We start from the raw sequence: 20,448 nt of genomic DNA on the forward strand, positions 1-20,448 counted from the left end.
TCTCCCTCTCTCTCTCCCCTCTCCATCTCCCTCTCTCTCCCCTCTCCATCTCCCTCTCTCTCTCTCCCCCTCTCCATCTCCCTCTCTCTCTCTCCCCTCTCCATCTCCCTCTCTCTATCCTTCTCCATCTCTCCCTCTCCCCCTCTCCATCTCTCTCTCCCCCTCTCCATCTCCCTCTCTCTCTCCTTCTCCATCTCTCCCTCTCCCCACTCTCAATCTCTCTCTCTCTCCTTCTCCATCTCCCTCTCTCTCCCCCTCTCCATCTCTCTCTCTACTTCTCCATCTCTCCCTCTCCCCCCCTCTCCATCTCTCTCTCTCTCTCCTTCTCCATCTCCCCCCTCTCCTTCTCCATCTCCATCTCTCCCTCTCCCCACCTCTCCATCTCTTTCTCTCTCTCCTTCTCCATCTCCCTCTCCCCCCCTCTCCATCTCTCTCTCTCTCCTTCTCCATCTCTCCCCCCCCTCTCCATCCCTCTCTCTCTCCCTTCTCCATCTCACTCTCTCTCCCCCTCCATCTCTCTCTCTCCTTCTCCATCTCCCTCTCTCCCCCTCTCCATCTCTCTCTCCGTCTCCATCTCTCTCTCCCTCTCCCCCCTCCATCTCTCTTCTCTCCTTCTCCATCTCCCTCTCCCCCTCTCCATCTCTCTCTCTCTCCTTCTCCATCTCCATCTCTCCCTCTCCCCCTCTCCATCTCTCTCTCTCTCCTTCTCCATCTCCCTCTCTCCCCCTCTCCATCTCTCTCTCTCTCTCCTTCTCCATCTCCATCTCTCTCTCTCTCTCCTTCTCCATCTCCATCTCTCCTTCTCCCCCCTCTCCATCTCTCTCTCCTTCTCCATCTCCCTCTCCCACCTCTCCATCTCTCTCTCTCTCTCTTTCTCCATCTCTCCTTCTCCCCCCTCTCCATCTCTCTCTCTCCTTCTCCATCTCCCTCTCTCTCCCCCTCTCCATCTCTCTCTCCTTCTCCATCTCTCCCTCTCCCCCCTCTCTCTATCTCTCTTTCTCTCTCCTTCTCCATCTCCCTCTCCCCCTCTCCATCTCTCTCTCTCTCTCTTCTCCATCTCCATCTCTCCCTCTCCCCCCTCTCCATCTCTCTCTCCTTCTCCATCTCCATCTCTCCTTCTCCCCCCCTCTCCATCTCTCTCTCCTTCTCCATCTCCCTCTCCCACCTCTCCATCTCTCTCTCTCTCTCTCTTCTCCATCTCTCCTTCTCCCCCTCTCCATCTCTCTCTCTCTCCTTCTCCATCTCACTCTCTCTCCCCCTCTCCATCTCTCTCTCTCTCTCCTTCTCCATCTCCCTCTCTCTCCCCCTCTCCATCTCTCTCTCTCTCTCCTTTTCCGTCTCCATCTCTCCCTCTCCCCCCCTCTCCATCTCTCTCTCTCTCTCCTTCTCCATCTCCCCCCCTCTCCATCTCTCTCTCCTTCTCCATCTCTCCCTCTCCCCCTCTCCATCTCTCTTCTCCCTCCTTCTCCATCTCCCTCTCCCCCCCTCTCCATCTCTCTCTCTCTCCTTCTCCATCTCCATCTCTCCCTCTCCCCCTCTCCATCTCCCTCTCTCCCCCTCTCCATCTCTCTCTCTCTCTCCTTCTCCATCTCCCTCTCCCCCTCTCCATCTCTCTCTCTCTCTCCTTCTCCATCTCCATCTCTCCCTCTCCCCCCCTCTCCATCTCTCTCTCTCTCTCTCCTTCTCCATCTCCATCTCCCCCTCTCCATCTCTCTCTCCTTCTCCATCTCTCCCTCTCCCCCCCTCTCCATCTCTCTTTCTCTCTCCTTCTCCATCTCCCTCTCCCCTCTCCCCCTCTCCATCTCTCTCTCTCTCTCCTTCTCCATCTTCATCTCTCCCTCTCCCCCCTCTCCATCTCTCTCTCTCTCCTTCTCATCTCCCTCTCTCCCCCTCTCCATCTCTCTCTCTCTCCTTCTCAATCTCCCTCTCTCCCTCTCCATCTCTCTCTCTCTCTCCTTCTCCATCTCCATCTCTCCTTCTCCCCCTCTCCATCTCTCTCTCCTTCTCCATCTCCCTCTCCCACCTCTCCATCTCTCTCTCTCTACTTCTCCATCTCTCCTTCTCCCCCCTCTCCATCTCTCTCTCTCTCTCCTTCTCCATCTCACTCTCTCTCCCCCTCTCCATCTCTCTCTCTCTCCTTCTCCATCTCTCATTCTCCCCCCTCTCCATCTCTCTCTCTCCTTCTCCATCTCACTCTCTCTCCCCCACTCCATCTCTCTTTCTCTCTCCTTCTCCATCTCCCTCTCCCCCTATCTCTCTCCTTCTCCATCTCCATTTCTCCCTCTCCCCCTCTCCATCTCTCTCTCTCTCCTTCTCCATCTCCCCCTCTCCATCTCTCTATCTCTCCTTCTCCATCTCCCTCTCTCTCCCCCTCTCCATCTCTCTATCTCTCCTTCTCCATCTCCCTCTCCCCCCCTCTCCATCTCTCTCTCTCTCTCCTTCTCCATCTCTCCCTCTCCCCCCTCTCCATCTCTCTCTCCTTCTCCATCTCCCTCTCTCTCCCCCTCTCCCCCTCACTCTCTCTCCCCCTCTCCATCTCTCTCTCTCCCCTTCTCCATCTCCCCCTCTCCCCCTCTCCATCTCTCTCTCTCTCCTTCTCCATCGCCATCTCCCCCCCTCTCCATCTCTCTCTCTCTACTTCTCCATCTCCATCTCTCCCTCTCCCCCCTCTCCATCTCTCTCTCCATCTCCCTCTCTCTCCCCATCTCCATCTCTCTCTCTCTCTCCTTCTCCATCTCCCTCTCCCTCTCCATCTCCCTCGCTCTCCCCTCTCCATCTCCCTCCCTCTCTCCCCTCTCCATCCCCCTCTCCATCTCTCTCCCCCTCTCCATCTCCCTCACTCTCCCCATCTCTCTCCCCCTCCCCCCTCTCTCCCCTTCTCCATCTCCCTCTCTCTCCCCCTCTCCATCTCCCTCCCCATCTCTCTCCCCTTCTCCACCTCCCTCTCTCTCTCTCCCCTTCTCCATCTCCCTCTCTCTCCCCCCCTTCTCCATCTCCCTCTCTCTCCCCCTCTCCATCTCCCTCGCTCTCCCCCCTCTCCATCTCCCTCCCTCTCTCCCCTCTCCATCCCCCTCTCCATCTCTCTCCCCCTCTCCATCTCCCTCACTCTCCCCATCTATCTCCCGCCCCCACCTCTCTCCCCTTCTCCATCTCCCTCTCTCTCCCCCTCTCCATCTCCCTCCCCATCTCTCTCCCCTTCTCCATCTCCCTCTCTCTCCCCCTCTCTCTGTCTCCCCCTCTCCATCTCCCTCCCCATCTCTCTCCCCTTCTCCATCTCCCTCTCTCTCCCCCTCTCTCTGTCTCCCCCTCTCCATCTCCCTCCCCATCTCTCTCCCCTTCTCCATCTCCCTCTCTCTCCCCCTCTCCATCTCCCTCTCCATCTCTCTCCCCTTCTCCATCTCCCTCTCTCTCTCTCTCTCTCCCCTTCTCCATCTCCCTCTCTCTCCCCCTCCTCATCTCCCTCTCTCTCCCCTTCTCCAACTCCTCCTCTCCATCTCTCTCTCTCTCTCTCTCTCTCTCTCTCTCTCCTCTCCCCCTTCTCCATCTCCCTCGCTCTCCCCCTCTCCATCTCTCTCTCTCTCCCCATCAACCTTTCTCTCCCCCTCTCCATTTCGCTTTCTCTCCCACTCTCTCCCCCTCTCTCTCTCCCCCTCTCTCCATCTCCCTCTCTCTTCCCCTCTCCATCTCCCTCTCTCTTTCGCTCTCCATCTCCCTCTCTCCCACTCTCTCTCCATCTCCTTCTCTCCCCCTCTCTCCCCCTCTCCATCTCTCTCTCTCTCTCCTTCTCCATCTCCCTCTCTCCCCCTCTACATCTCTCTCCTTCTCCATCTCCCTCTCTCCCCCTCTCACCTTCTCTCCCCTCTCTATCCCCCTCTCTTCCCTTCTCCATTTCCCTCCATCTCCCTCTCCCTCTCTCTCCCCTTCTCCATCTCCCTCTCTCTCCCCTCTCTCTCCCCCTCTCCTTCTCCCTCACTCTCCCCCTCCCCCATTTCCCTGTATCTCCCTCTATCTCCCCTTCTCCATCTCCCTCTCTCTCCCCCTCTCCATCTCCCTCGCTCTCCCCCTCCCCCTCTCTACCCTCTCCATCTCCCTCGCTCTCCCCCTCCCTACCCTCTCCATCTCCCTCGCTCTCCTCCTCTCCATCTCTCTCCCCATCAACCTCTCTCTCCCCCCCCCTCTCCCTCTCTCCCCCTCTCCATCTCCCTCTCTTTCACCCTCTTCCTCTCTCTCCCTCTCCCCCTCTCTCTCTCCCTCTCTCTCCCCCTCTCCATCTCCCTCTCTGAGACACTGACTGACACATGCACTGACCATCGCACACACACACACACACACACACACACACACACACACACACACACAGCATAACACAGCGTCCTCGCAATCTTCCTCCCTCTCTCTATCTCTCTCCTTGAGACACTGACACAAACACAAATACACACACTCACAGTGACAGACTTTAATGCTGAAACACAAACATACGCGTCACACACAGAGAGTGGTGTAAAGTACTTAAGTAAAAATACTTTAAAGGACTACTAAAGTTGTTTTTGGAGTATCTGTACTTTACTTTGACAACGTTTACTAAAGAAAATAATGTACTGTTTACTCCATACATTTTCCCTGACAGACAAAAGGACCCGTTACATTTTCAATGCTCAGCAGGACAGGAAAAGGGTCCAATTCACGCACTTCTCAAGAGAACATCCCTGGTCATCAACTGCCTCTGACCTGGAGGACTCAATAAACAAAAATGTTTTTCGAGTGCGCCCCTGGCGAGCTTAAACCCGTCGGGTTTGCTTAATGTTCGGAATGTGAAATGATTTATACTTTTACTTTTGATACTTTAGTATATTTTTTGCAATTACATTTCCTTTTGGTACTTAAGTATATTTAAAACCAAATACTTTTAGATTTTTACTCAAGCAGTATTTTACTGGGTGACTTTCACTTTTACTTGAGTCATTTTCTATTAAGGTATCTTTACTTTTACTCAAGTATGACAATTGAGTACTTTTTCCACCCAGTGCACACAGATCATCTTGTTAGCAGAGCCTTCTGTTAATAAAAAGCTGAGGACAACACAAGACCCCTGGACACAAAGTTGATCCCTAACATATTATATTTGATATACTTCTGGCTGATTTATACATTATTCTAAAGTAACACACACACACACACACACACACACGCACACACACACGCACGCACACGCACACGCACACGCACACACACACACACACACACACAGAGATAGGGAGAGGGATATACTCGACCAGCCCCTTACACACATATGCAAATACACTCCAAAATGCATACAAATGATCTATGATTAGAGTTTGTGTGTGTGTGTGTGTGTGTGTGTGTGTGTGTGTGTGTGTGTGTGTGTGTGTACAGGTGTGGTCGTACGAGTGTGTATGTATTTGTGTGGTTATAGCATCCGTGGAATGCCAGAGTAGCAGTGTGTGTCTGCGCCTCTGTACTGTAGGACCAAACTATAACCTACTGTGAGTGACACATGCAGGGACAAGAGCATGAATAAAGCAATGACTACTCAATACACAACCACATCTAACACATTAGTTCCAACGTGACAGAACGCAAGCCACCAGCGCTATGCACATGTTTACCTAAGCTGTACCTATGTCAGCCAGCAGCATACCACCCTGCATCCCACTGCTGGTTCTGCTGTCAAGCAGGTTTGGTCCTGGTCGGTCCCTGGATGGGAGACCAGATGCTGCTGGACGAGGTGTTGGAGGGCCAGTAGGAGGCACTCTTTCCTCTGGTCTAAAAAATATCCCCGGGCGGTGACTGGGGACATTGCCCTGTGTAGGGTGCCGTCTTCTGGATGAAATGTTAAATGTGCGTCCTTCCCCTCTGTGGTCACTAAAGAGCCCATGGCACTTATCGTAATGCTGTTAACCCTGGTGCTAAAGTCTCAATCTGCCCATCATGGACACCTAATCATCCCCAGCTTCCAATTGGCTCATTCATGCCTCTCCCTTGTAACTATTCCCCAGGTTGTTGCTGAGAATGTGTTCTCAGTCAACTTACCTGGTTAAATGAATGTTTTGTCATTTTTTGGGGCTGTACATGTGAATCAGTGCTATGATCAAATACTTGGTAGCCTGGCGGGTAGGAGAGTTGGGCCAGTAACCGAAAGGTTGCTGGATCGAATCCCTAAGCCGACAGTGTAAAAATCGACCATTCTGCCCCCGAGCAAGGCAGTGAACACCCAACAACTGCTCCCCAGGTGCTAATGATGTTGATTAAGACAGCCCCCCCCACCTGTCTGATTCAGAGGGCTTGGGTTAAATGCTGAAGACACATTTCAGTTGAACGCAATGAGCAACTGACTCGGTTTCCCCTTTTCTATGTTGCTCATTCTCTCTCACACATGCGCACAGACGAACACATGCACGCCACGCGCAAACGCACGTACACTCCAAGTCCAAAGGGAAGTGCTCAATTGGAATGACACGTATAATTAATCCATCACAAAGCAACAAACTGGTCATTTTCTGTTTCTAAATCGACTGTCACAGAGGACAGGGGATTTTCCCCTTGTTGAGAAAAATTGCTGTCTGCTCGCTTGGCAAATTCCATTTCAGATGACACTCTACACACACAGCCAGAAAGACAGACACACTCAAAACACACACACACACACACACACACACACACACACACGCTTAACAATGTCTTAAAGAATGACGAATGTCTTAAAGAAACACGTGACTGAGCACACAAGCATACACACCTCCTATGCCCAGTTCCTCCTCATCCTTTGCCATCTTTGCCAAAGCAAGCCATGCCACCATCTGTGAGTGGCTGGCACGATCTGGCCTGCCAATCATCAACCACATGGGTAAAACCACAAGTACTGGAATAGACTGACTGACTGTGTGAGCCCTCTGCATGATGGACCCCTCCCTATGAGGGCCCCTGTGATCTATAGACTACAGCAGGATGATACACTAACCCCATCGCATTTCACTTCACAGGGACTTGGTTGACAACATTGGACTTGGTTGAGGACATTCGGCTTGATTCAAAACATTGGGCTGGTTGAGGATGCTGGTTGGTTGGCTGAGAACAAATGAAAGACGTGCTCATTATTGTAGGGCAGACAATCTCGCCGCAGCCTATAAATAGGCTGCTGACTGGGTCTATGTCTGTGGACTGGGGTTTTAAGCACTGTGTGGGGATAGAGGAACTGAACTAAACGAGGCCACATGTGGCGGGAGAGGCAACACAGAAACAGCAGCAGAGGGGGCACAGGAAGACAAGCAGCACAGCACCAGCAGAGCCACGGGTCTCTGATCCTATAGGACAGTTTACACCTCCACTCCCATGCTCTGTTCCAAGCGACGAACACACACTTGCAGAATCACTGTGTTTAACCGGGGGCAAAGTGTCCGCGCTGCAACGTGTTATGTGCAAAACACATTGTGACCGTGTGTAATGTCAAAGTCTCACTCTCAGCTCTCACTTATGCAAACACACACTCTGTAACACGCATACACACACCCACACACAAACACACACACACACGTTTATTACGCTTGACTAGAGCAGTGTCCTCTCTGACAGTGTCAGGGCACGAGAGCACTATAATTGCTACTCTGTGAACTAGGCAGGCTGGGCTGTGGGCCCATCAGAATTCCCCTTTCGCTGGAAAACTGGGTAGAGGCCTGGGTAGAGGTAGAGATACAGACCTCTCTACCCTCTAACACTCAGCTCCCTCCTTCACTGCTTATCATCCCCCTGGCTCCTGGCTCCTGGCTCGCCACACGGAAACTCAACCACGGGGTCAAAGGTCAGCGACCTCACTTCCTCCTTCCTGTTGTGTTAGTTAAGGTTCTATTATTATGTCGTTTTTTCTCTCGACTCATTGTAGTTGTGAAGGATTTACCTCTCAATTATGATTGGCTTTCAGTATGTCTCAGACTACGACAGTATGTATGTGGAGTAGCAGATTTCAGGAATATATCTGGCCCACATTGCTGACTGCTGAGGTCATTTCCCCTTGTTTTGGTGGCTAGCGCTAATAACGCTCGACTAGCCGGTGTGTGCTGCACCGTGACTAACCACAATCTAAAAGATTATGCTGAGCTCACTTCCTGTTGCGGAATGACTTGGGAGTATTCAGTTTCACCCCCCCCCCCTTTCTTCTCCCCCTTCCCCCTATCCTGTACTGCCTGAAGGAAGTGCAGAGCTGGTTTATTCAGTGGACTAGTAACTAGGAAAACACCCGGGGAGGAGTAGAGAGGAAGTAACGAGGGAGACACGGGTGCAGTGGTGTGGACGTGTAGACATTGTCCACCGCTGGCCAAATCAAACAGATCAGCTGCTTGCCCAAACACAGCCAGGTGATCCAGGAGGAATCACTGTGGGTTTACCTGTTATTCTCTCATTTTTACCGAGAATTTAAAAAAAACTGAAACAGAAAGTGTTTATTTTCTGTTCTTTAAACGTGGTTAGTGGGATTAGACTGAAGATGGAGTTCCTGTGTTTCAGGCCTCCTCCAATGGCATCTTACTGGGGGGGATTGGATACTTAAGGTGTCAGTCATGGGTGAGGGGTGAGAGAAAAAGAGAGGGGGTCGTGGCCCACGTTGAATGGGCTCGCGAGTCATTTTGGATCTCGAGACAGCATTCCATCAAACACGCTGACATTACGCAACTGAGGGCAATGGAGGACAGAGTGTGAAGGGGAGGGCGAAACATTAAAGGTTAGTTAACCCCTGTTCGATCAGAAGTAATGCTAGAGATGAATACTTTTGGGAGAAGAAGCTAAAACTGTTAAGAGGTCACAAAACCTTCCGGAGGACAATCTTCTCGAAAATTCTTTCTGATAATCCCCAATTCTGTAACGGCGTTCTTCGTTTGTCGAAAGAGAGTCGGACCGAAATGCAGCGTGTTGGTTACTCATGTTTTTAATGAAACAAATGACGATACAAATACAAAACAACAAAACGGAACGTGAAACCTAATTACAGCCTATCTGGTGAAACTACACAGAGACAGGAACAATCACCCACGAAATACACAGTGAAACCCAGGCTACCTAAATACGGTTCCCAATCAGAGACAACGAGAATCACCTGACTCTGATTGAGAACCGCCTCAGGCAGCCAAACCTATGCAACACCCCTACTCAGCCACAATCCCAATAACTAAAAACCCCCACTACGAAATACAACAAACATAAACCCATGTCACACCCTGGCCTGACCAACTAATTAACTAAAACACAAAATACTAAGACCAAGGCGTGACAGAACCCCCCCCTAAGGTGCGGACTCCCGGACGCACCTCAAAACCATAGGGAGGGTCCGGGTGGGCGTCAGTCCATGGTGGCGGTTCCGGCTCGGGACGTGGACCCCACTCCATTAATGTCATAGTTCCTCCCCTACGCGTCCTGGGATAATCCATCCTCTCCGCCGACCATGGCCTAGTAGTCCTCACCCAGAACCCCACTGGACTGAGGGGCAGCTCGAGACAGAGGGGCAGCTCGGGACAGAGGGGCAGCTCGGGACAGAGGAAGCCCAGCACGGAAAGGAAGCCCAGCACTGAAAGGAAGCCCAGCACTGAGAGGAAGCCCAACCAGGCAGTTGAATCCGGCAGATCCTGGCTGGCTGGCAGTTCTGGCAGATCCTGGCTGACTGGCGGATCTGGAAGAGTCTGGTTGACTAGCAGATCTGGAAGAGTCTGGAAGAGACTGGCAGCTCAGGCTGCTCCATGCAGACTGGCAGCTCCTTGCAGACTGGCAGCTCCTTGCAGACTGGCAGCTCCTTGCAGACTGGCTGCTCCTTGCAGACTGGCTGCTCCATGCAGACTGGCAGCTCTAGCTGCTCCATGCAGACTGGCAGGTCTAGCTGCTCCATGCAGACTGGCAGCTCTAGCTGCTCTATGCAGACTGGCAGCTCAGGCTGCTCCGAACAGGCAGGAGGCTCCGGCAGCGCTGGAGAGGAGAAAGGCTCTGATAGCGCTGAACAGGCGGGAGACTCCGACAGCGCAGGAGAGAAGAAAGGCTCCAACAGCGCAGGAGAGGCGAGGCGCACTGTAGGCCTGATGCGTGGTGCTGGCACTGGTGGTATTGGGCCGAAGACACGCACAGGAAGCCTGGTGCGGGGAGCTGCTACCGGAGGGCTGGGGTGCGGAGGTGGTACTGGATGGACTGGACTGTGAAGGTGTACTGGAGAGCCTGAGAGCAGGACTGGCACAGGACGTGCAAGGCTAGGTAGGTACACAGGAGGCCTAGTGCGTGAGGCTGGCACATTTTTCACCAGCCGACTAACACGCACCTCAGGACTAGTATGGAGCGCTGACCCAGGTGCCATTAAATCCCCGACACGCTCCGTCGGACGAATCTTGTACTTAAAGCACCAACACAGCAACTCCCTCATTACTCTCTCCTCCAATTTCCCCATGAACTCCTTCACAGTCTCTGTTTCGCTCACCTCCAACACCGGTTCTGGTCTACTCCTTGGCTCCTCACGATAAACAGGGAGAGTTGGCTCAGGTCTGTCTCCTGACTCAGCCACTCTCCCTCTGAGCCCCCCCCCCCAAGAAATTTTTGGGGCTGATTTTCGGGTTTCGCTCTGCGCCGCTGTGTCTTTCTTTTCGACTCCATTCTCCTATAGCCCTCTTCGCACTGCTCCAGCGAATCCCAGGCGGGCTCCGGCACTCTCTCTGGGTCGACCGCCCACCTGTTTATTTCTTCCCACGTCGTATAATCCAAGCCTCTGCTGTCCATAACATCCTCCCTTCGCTGCTCCAGCTGCCTGTTAACACGCTGCTCGGTCCGTGTGTGGTGGGTGATTCTGTAACGGCGTTCTTCGTTTGTCAAAAGAGAGTCGGACCGAAATGCAGCGTGTTGGTTACTCATGTTTTTAATGAAACAAATGACGATACAAATACAAAACAACAAAACGGAACGTGAAACCTAATTACAGCCTATCTGGTGAAACTACACAGAGACAGGAACAATCACCCACAAAATACAAAGTGAAACCCAGGCTACCTAAATACGGTTCCCAATCAGAGACAACGAGAATCACCTGACTCTGATTGAGAACCGCCTCAGGCAGCCAAACCTATGCAACACCCCTACTCAGCCACAATCCCAATAACTAAAAACCCCCACTACGAAATACAACAAACTTAAACCCATGTCACACCCTGGCCTGACCAACTAATTAACTAAAACACAAAATACTAAGACCAAGGCGTGACAAATTCGGATTCTCATCTCTGTCATACATATTTGATGTTTTAAAATGACAACGAAAAGACATTTGGTTTATTTTCATTGTTGTACTTCAGCCAATCGACTACCATATCCTTTTTATGACATATTTGTTTATTCTCTCTGTTTTCCATGTCTTTCCTTCAGTCAAAACTCAGAACAAAAAGAAGAGCTAGACATCCAATCAAAGGAAGTCACTTCAGTCAGAAAGGGGGAAGTGAGATCTGAAAGGCCACCAAACAACATGTCAGATGACAAGAGACTGTCGGAGTGGCTGTTGCTGCAGGATACCGCCACATTCATTCATCACACCAGCGCCATAGTGGCCCAAAGGACCCTGGGAAATATTGAGCGGATAAAGTCCGAATTTTACTCATCGTTACTTCTCCATTTCAAATGGCCCGAGTGCAACAATTAACCCTCAGATCGGTAGATCACCCCGTGTGACGACTCCAAAACCAAATACCGCTTCACTTCTCACATCAGACAGCCACATTTGATTCAAATTGAGACCTCATTTCAGAGACTTCAACAGACATTTTGATCGGACATTTTTTTCCAGAATTCAATGATATCCTAGCTGCTCTTCTGACATCCGCGGACCACACAAACCCTGTACACCAAATAACACTTTCCCTACCACTGCCACTACCTCTGTCTGTCAGCATCATCACTGTTGCTCTGTAAAGACACGTTACAATTAGGTGTTTACCCACACACCCCAGTGTCCAAATAAATATGATCAAAGACTTTTTCTTTTTATCTGGGCCCCAATTTCACACACAGCTGATTGAGGTTCCTGTTCTACTGATTGAGGTTCCTGGTTCTACTAGTCACTCTACTCTCAGTACTGTTACAAGACATCTGCTCTGAAGCCCTGGCCAGGTGCCACAGTAAATAGTTTAGGACCAAACAGGGATCTTTAGCATGACGATTCACTGCCCATATGGGACAGACGAAGAGACCAAATGCTTCTGTGCGTTTGAGCGGCGAAGATGAGTTTATTTGTGAGGTAATAAAATATTAGAGAAAACCTCACAGTGGACATTATGAGGCATCAGTCTTCAAAAGGATTTGGCAAGAAAAGAGGTGCTCGAGAAAATGCCAGTCAGAGAAATCTGTTCACTGTTCAAACTGTGCTTTCAACTGGGATAGGAGGATGGGCATTTGCTTGTATTTGTGCTCGTGATCCACAATATGGTCTCAAGCATTATGGACTTTGAACAAAGAGTACACGCTATTTACTTTTCATTTATCGTGACATTTTACCTCCAAAAATCAAACTTGATGTCCAAGAGCTTGCGGTCTCCTGCTGTTAGTGTTGATCGTTTGAACTTGGGATGAGAGGAGGATTGGGATTAGGTGTGCCCGTGCACATGCATGACATATGCAATATGGTGGACCTTTGCATGTCAATTCTTCATTTTGAATCCAAATAAAGTATTTGAAATGTGTGCGTTTCACAGATGGCTGCTTTGAGATTAACAGCCAAGAGAATCGCAGAAGACTGAGCATGCATATCCATCTGCCATGATCCAGATCCATCTTCATCTACCCCCCCATCTTCTTCCTCATCCTTTGCCTCCCCTTCACCTCATAGTCCTCTGTCCAGAGTGAGACTGTGGCAACTTCATTTCCTTGATGTCTCTGGGTGTTCTACCATAGTGATGGAGACGAGGAGACATTAACTGTGATCTTTAACATTCATAATCATTGAGAGCATCTTGACTGGCTGCAAAACCACTTGGTATGGCATCTGCTTAGCATCCGACCGCAAGGTAGTGCGTACGGCCCGGTACATCACTGGGCATGAGCTCCCTGCCACCCAGGACCTCTATACCAGGCGGTGTCAGAGGAAGGCGCTAGAAATTGTTAAAGACTCCAGCCAACCAAGTCATCCCAAGTCATAGACTGCTCTCTCTGCAACCGCACGCCAAGCGGTACCGATGGGATCCATCAGCATGTAATCAGTGTTACTTGAGAAGGTTCTGACTAAGTTCGGTGCTTCTCCGATCCTGGTGTGGATGAAGTAAATCCCAGGATTCAACGTTTGGGGAAAGAATTCAATGTTTGCCCAGGGCAGCATTGGGATCAATCTGGGGCTCGGGGGATTTGGGGATCTGGGGAATTTCTGGCACTCCCGAACTAGATAAAGACTATGAGACATCTGGGTGAACTTATAAGGGCTTTATGTATTTAATGACTGTAGGGGGTGGAGGTGGGGTTTTACCCAAAGACAAGGAGTGGTTATTTGGTAAAGGTCTGGAGAGGAATTTCCCCCACCACACCACCAGAACAGGGGGAATGGTTTGACAGACACACCTTAGAGTCTATGCGATTGAGAATGAGATTCCTCTCTACATGTATAACCGAGAATCATCTCTTTCCTTGAATGTGACTGGAGCTGGATTTAGATAGGACCTAGATGTAAAGGAGTCAGCAAGACTGCTGCACTCAAACAGAGTTCTTCACATACCGCCGATCCAAAACATTCCTTAAAACATCATTGTAGACCGTCGACAACTATTTCAAAAATATCCCCTCTCTATCTCTATAACAGACACATATCCCTGTCTATCAAAGAGAGAGAGAGAGAGAGAGAGAACTAATCTCACTCACACTCTCTGAGTGCTTGACTAATGTATTATAGAGCCATGTGACGAGGACTGGTACAGGATAGAGAGCTGAATTCCTGTTAGCCAGACTGTTAGCCAACCAGCAGTAGGACACACTGGGTTAATAAAGGGGAAAGGGGTTTAATAAATGACAGGACGAGCTGATGTCCTGCCCCTCAGTGACATGACTGCGGACTGGGGTGAGGAGTTGGTGAAGAGAGGGAGGGGAGGGGTGTGGTGGCGTGCAGTTGGGCTATATGGTAGGTCCCAACAGCTAGCTCCGTGACCACAAAGCCCCGTGGTTAAGGTTCTGTGTATTACTCTGTACAACATCTGTTATTATTTTATCCCGTCTTGTTTTTGCTCTGCTGTTGTCATGCTGACAATGTTCATCTTTCCAGTAACCGCTCTGAATAAGACTGACCTTTTATTTGCTCCAGAGGTCAAAAACCCTCAGAGCGTGCAATAGAGGGAGGGAGGGAGGGAGGGAGGGAGGGAGGGAGGGAGGGAGGGAGGGAGGGAGGGAGGGAGGGAGGGAGGGAGGGAGGGAGGGAGGGAGGGAGGGAGGGAGGGAGGGAGATAAAGAAACCCATTTTGGTAACAACAGTGCTGGGGGAAGATCCTTCCTATCCCTCTCTTGGTCTGTGCTGGCAGGCCGACAAGGCAGACAGCCGTCACCCAACAGTCAGCTAGAGTGAGGCAGGCAGGGCAGGAGCCTGCAGCTGTCCACAGCCCTGCTTAAAAACAAACAGACTGGAACAGCCCCTCGGTCAACCTGTCCCCGTCCCCTCCAACCACTTTAGAAGCCCTCCCTTCCCTCCCACCATGGGAGAGTCACTCACCACGCCAAGTGGGTGACAGCCTTGCGGGATCTGGCTGGTTCAACAATATACACACAGATGGGTCCTCCACTGCTCCCTCATGCCATACATTGACACGTCAAGTCCAAACAGGAGGTTTAAAAAAAAATAACGAGTTTGTTTTCAATCCTCCGGAATAACTCTGTAATGAGCACAATGCTGTAATTGCTCATTTGCCTCTCTACCCCACTCCCACCTTTAGTCCACTCAGACCCCGCAGCTCATGTTTCAGGCTGATGAAACGTTAGTGTGTGTGGGTACTGACGCTCCAGCAGCACTAAACATGAACTACACTAGCACCACAACACACTACACGAGCACCACAACACACTACACGAGCACCACAACACACTACACATGAACTACACTAGCACCACAACACACTACACATGAACTACACTAGCACCACAACACACTACACATGAACTACACTAGCACCACAACACACTACACGAGCACTACAACACACTACACATGAACTACACTAGCACCACAACACACTACACATGAACTACACTAGCACCACAACACACTACACATGAACTACACTAGCACCACAACACACTACACATGAACTACACTAGCACCACAACACACTACACATGAACTACACTAGCACCATGACACACTACACATGAACTACACGAGCACCACAAAACACTGCACATGAACTACACTAGCACCACAACACACTACACATGAACTACACAAGCACCACAACACACTACACATGAACTACACGAACACCACAACACATTACACATGAACTACACTAGCACCACAACACACTACACATGAACTACACTAGCACCACAACACACTACACATGAACTACACTAGGACCACAACACACTACAGGATAGAGTTGGGACAATAAATCAAAAATGATAATTTATTGCGGGCATTTTCCTGATATCGTTCATTACGATACGTAGCCTATACTAGAGGAATGTGAAGTTTGAAATGAAATAAGTGTGTTAATGTGGGTGATTGTTAATGGGACAGTTGATGGCTACAACCATCAGACTCGTAGTAAGTTAGTAGTTTAAAGGAAACGTTTAAAAAACTTGTTGCACATTAATGTTATAAACTATCCTTCTATTTATCATCATCGCGTCAATTCAGGCAATTTATCACGATATGGATTTTTTGGGTCCATATCACCCAGCTCTGCTACAGAGAGAACTGACCCAGATTCCCATCATGCCACCCTCTATCTGTGTGTTCCCCATGTTGTGACTGACGACGAAGTTCACTGTGTTGCGACGTTCCTCTCTGAATCTATGAATAAACATGCCCTCTTGGCTGCATTCGCAGCAGAGTCTATCTAAAAGAACCGCTGACCCTAACTGTTCTGTGATAGCGGTTCCAGAACACTAGCCCTTCGGATAGACTGTTTTACGCCCAGGAATGTGAGTAGGCCTTTGGGAGACATACAGGAATAAAAGTGGATGTCAGTGTGCTGTAGGACCAACACATCCCATATTGGAATGAGAACAGGAAACAGACAATGGTGCTCTGATGCGCTGCTAAAAGAGGACACGGTTATCTAATTGGGTTATCACACGCAAGCTTGACAGAGTCACACACTTAGAACCTATGGTGAGTTGTCTGGCATTTCAACTGTCAACTGGCATTTCACGCCTGGCATTCAAAGTGTTGACCCTAAATCCAGTGGTGAACTTTCCTCAACGTGAATCACGTCAGCCATACGGACAATTAACCCTTATCTGACTGGGTCGAGACAGTCTCTACATTATAGATGCATTGCTCTAGTGAAGGAATGAGTCTCCTTTAATGGTTCTATTTGTCCAGCATCTTTGATGGTGCAGCCTGTGTCCTTCCGATAGCAACAGTTGGAGAGAGATCAACGTTGCCACACAGCTGAACTGACTTACAGAAGAAAACCTCTAAACGTGTTTATCACTATGCGCACCACAAGAAATACTGCAACAAAATCCTTTTAAGTATAACAACACAACGCCCTATGAGCAGGACAGTACATTCCGAAGAATAAGCTTTAGAGGATTTAAGACCTAGAGCATGTTGACAACATGATCCGCTCTGCATTCTTGCCATATTTCTGTTATGAACTTTGAACGTCAGTAGATGGCTCCAGGTCTTTTGGAGGGAAGTTCGAAGTGGAGGGATTTAGGCCTTAGCCTCGAATTATACTATTCCATGGAATTTTCTGGAAGGACTGCTTTTCATCAACAGGGCAAAACACCCTGGGGTGAAGAGAAAGCAACACTTGGGGACTTGTTCATTTGCTCAAGGATTCCCCTACACCTCAGAGAAGCACACCAAACCAGAGTGCAGGCAGTGTTGAGATGTGTTCCTGCACATCCACAGGGAATTCAATAACAGGGGAAATAGATAGCTTCATGGTTTTATACCGGTTGCTAAGCAAACTGGCTCATAATGACAGAATGCCACTCTCTCTCCAAAAACTCCCACCTACACAGAGCTTCTCCACAGAGCTCCCCCCCCCCCCCCATGCTACACCATCTGACTGGCTAGGCCTCATCTTGACGGTCAACAAACAAGTTTTGCGAACGATTTAACATTTAGCATTGCCAGTTTTGCTTTTACATGGTACACTATTTTCAAGTCTATTGGAACAGTAGCGTAGTTCGACTATAGAGGCCTGTTGTTACTATCCAGGGAGGGAAGGTCGTACCTGTTAAGACGCAGTCTTTAGCTGCGCTCATAGCAGAGGACAACCTTTATTTCACCTTTGGTGACCTAACCTTGCAGCAGCTGACGCAGCGGCACCATCAGCACCTCAAGGCATGAAGAAGGAAAGCACGCAAACTTCAGAGCGTTGGATCAGTTGGTCCGACCTTCTTTGTAACAATGTAACTGTTTCTGAGACGTGTAGCCTAACCGCGATTGATAGACCACATCACAACATTTCCCTCAGCAAAATGTTTAGCCGGGACCAGACCACCAGTTTGTTACACAGTAACAAAGCATCCTTTATTATTATTATAGCTTTGTCACTAACAAACAGTGCATCTAACCCTGGGTCCATAACAATAGAATTGAATCCCAATAAGAGCTAATCACTGGCTACCTGAAGGCTTCATGTGGTTTTGCGAGAGCTGTGAGATAATGATTCCCTCATTAATGCAACCTTCAAGGATCTTCCTATGATTGACGTGACATGATCATGTGGGCTTTATGAAAACAAACCAACCTTCATAATGCCGCAAGGTGTGTTCACGCCTCCATGACTCCTTTCGGCTGAATTGTCACGGCTGCTGCTGCCAGTCCGAGGACTCCCGTGGTCCATGTACCTTCCGTTGGTGTAAACTCCCTCCGCCCCATAGACCGGGTGCCCGTGGGCAAAGGCAGCCGCCGAAATGTCCAGGTATGCCCGGGTGCCAGTCGGAAGCAGCACGGTGGCGTCATTGTTGTTCAACCCCGCTATTTGGGTCGAGTCCTGTGCAGGAGAGGCTGCAATGGTAGGATTTAGCGAATGTCCCGACACAGCCTCGGAAGCGTGTACCCCTGCCATCATCCACGGACGTTACAGAAACACATTCAACCTAGTGCATTGACCCATTGTTTTAAAACATGAGTCCACGGCTGTGTAGCTCACATAAGATCATCAGTCCACCGACGAAGCGCAGTGCACTGAATCGAGGATAGACTGATTGAACTGTCCGCGTCTCGCTGAACAAACTCTTGTCGCTCGAAAATGAACAGATGGTGCTCCGTATGTGATCTGGTGTGATTAGCCAACTGCATGGATTCATAAGGAGTCCCCTCCGAAACAGTTCCGGATAATAAAAAGGCGTTAATTAGCCTTTACACGCGCTTTCGTTTTTCTCCAAGCTTCTTGTTTGCGCAGAGGCTGCATGCAGAAGAACGTCTTATTCGCCTGGTCCCTACTCTCCTATCTGCTCATGCAGATGTACATCCCCACGTGCATCCGCGGGATGCAGCTATATACAATGCGCTGTTATGTGAGTTGCTCGCTTGTCCCCTCCCCACACGATCCATGTCCGTGTGCGCTAATTCACAGACAGACAGACAGACAGACAGACACGCACGTACACTTACACTTAAATTATTATTGTTCCTCACACACATTCACTGAAATTATTCATGTTCATTCATACATACAACTTGTAGCCTAAACCATTTATAGACTTAAATACATTAAAGTATTGACATCAAAGGAGGATGGTGGGAGGATCCATAGGAGGACATGCTCATTGTAATGGCTGGAATGGAATATGGTTTCCATAAGTTTGATTTGTGTGTATACCATTCCCTTAATTCCATTCCAGGCATTACAATGAGCCCATCCTCCCACAGCTCCTCCCACCAGCCTCCTCTGATTAACAGGGAATGTGAGTGAAATTTGTCTTATCATTAGGCTACTCTCTAAGGATTTTCAAATGCATATTTATTATCACAGACAAAATGTAGGTAAGGGAGACTGGTTATTCCCGAGTGGCGCAGTGGTCTAACGCACTGCATGTCAGTGCTTGAGATGACTCTACAGACATCCTGGTTCAAATCCAGGCTGTATCACAACTGGCTGTGATTGGGAGTCCCATAGGGTGGCGTACAATTGGCCCGGTGGCGTACAATTGGACCAGTGTCGTCCGGGTTTGGCCGGTGTAGGCTGTCATTGTAAATAGGAATTTGTTCCTAACTGACTTGCCTAGTTAAATAAAGGTTCAATTAAAAAAATGTAATTCAGAAAGCCTCAAATTGCCCTTTCTGGTGGCAAAAAAAGCTCCATTGAGGCTGATGATCCTCATATTACGTATCCCTATGGGCGTTACCAACTTCATCTCAGAACCAAATATTACATGCAGTCTCTCAACGAGACTACTATTATTTCAGGCCAGGCTTCAGTCCCAATCAGAGAGGGAGTGGTATATCATCAACACTAATCCACAGAGAATGTCACATGGCTTTCACCCACATAAACACCACACCAGGCACCTGCACATTATTGATTGGTGAGAATGAAAAGCACAGGCCTCAGAACAGACCTATCCTTGCTGGTCTATTCTCCTTGCTGGTCTATTCTCCTTCTCAGAATAGAGCTATCTATTCATACTATCTATTCATACTGTATAACAAGTGGTACACAATCAATCCCTGTGCCCCAGTTCAGAATCCAACTGCTGCGGATAGAAACCCACAATATCAGTAATGATTCAATTCTGACCACAAATTAGCTCAATCACTTTCACTATCGTCATTCAACAAATCTGGGAAACAAGGGGGACAATTATCTCTGTGCAATCGCTGATGAATTCTACAAAACATCTTTACCGATCTACTTCAACCCCATCACACGACTTCACAGAAACTCATCATTCTGTTAAAGTGTTTCACCCCGAATGATGCAGGACAAACCCACTGACGGGTTTCATCCCAAATGGTACCCTATTCCCTATATAGTGCCCTACTTTTGACCACAGCTCATATAGGGCCCTGGTCAAAAGTAGTGCATTATCTAGGGAATAGGTTGCCATTTGGGACGAAACCGGGATCTTCACCATCAGGCAGACATTCCAGGAGAGGAGGAAGGAACAATGAACAATAAGCACTCAGATAATACAGTTCAGTTATAACCCACTGAGAGGACAAATCACACCACAGCCAATTGGAAGGAGAGAAATCGTGTGCTGCTGCGGTAGAGATGCTCAGTGTTTGGTCATTATTGTCGTACCAAGTCATTATAATCAAATCCT

The 20,448-nt window shown here is 49.3% G+C and overlaps 1 protein-coding gene across 1 annotated transcript in view; it reads right to left on the minus strand.

Annotated features, from left to right (window-relative positions):
• Positions 1-18,649, minus strand: part of LOC135554038 (inactive phospholipase C-like protein 2) — a 116,209-nt gene extending 97,560 nt beyond the window's left edge. The window contains exon 1 of the mRNA XM_064986039.1: positions 17,925-18,649. Within this exon, the coding sequence (XP_064842111.1) occupies positions 17,925-18,248 (324 nt within the window). The 5' untranslated portion in view covers positions 18,249-18,649. The remainder of the gene's footprint in view (positions 1-17,924) is intronic.
• Between the last annotated feature and the right edge of the window lie 1,799 nt (positions 18,650-20,448).

The sequence above is a fragment of the Oncorhynchus masou genome, chromosome 14 (genome assembly GCF_036934945.1).
Source record: "Oncorhynchus masou masou isolate Uvic2021 chromosome 14, UVic_Omas_1.1, whole genome shotgun sequence".
Taxonomy (NCBI): Eukaryota; Metazoa; Chordata; class Actinopteri; order Salmoniformes; family Salmonidae; genus Oncorhynchus; species Oncorhynchus masou.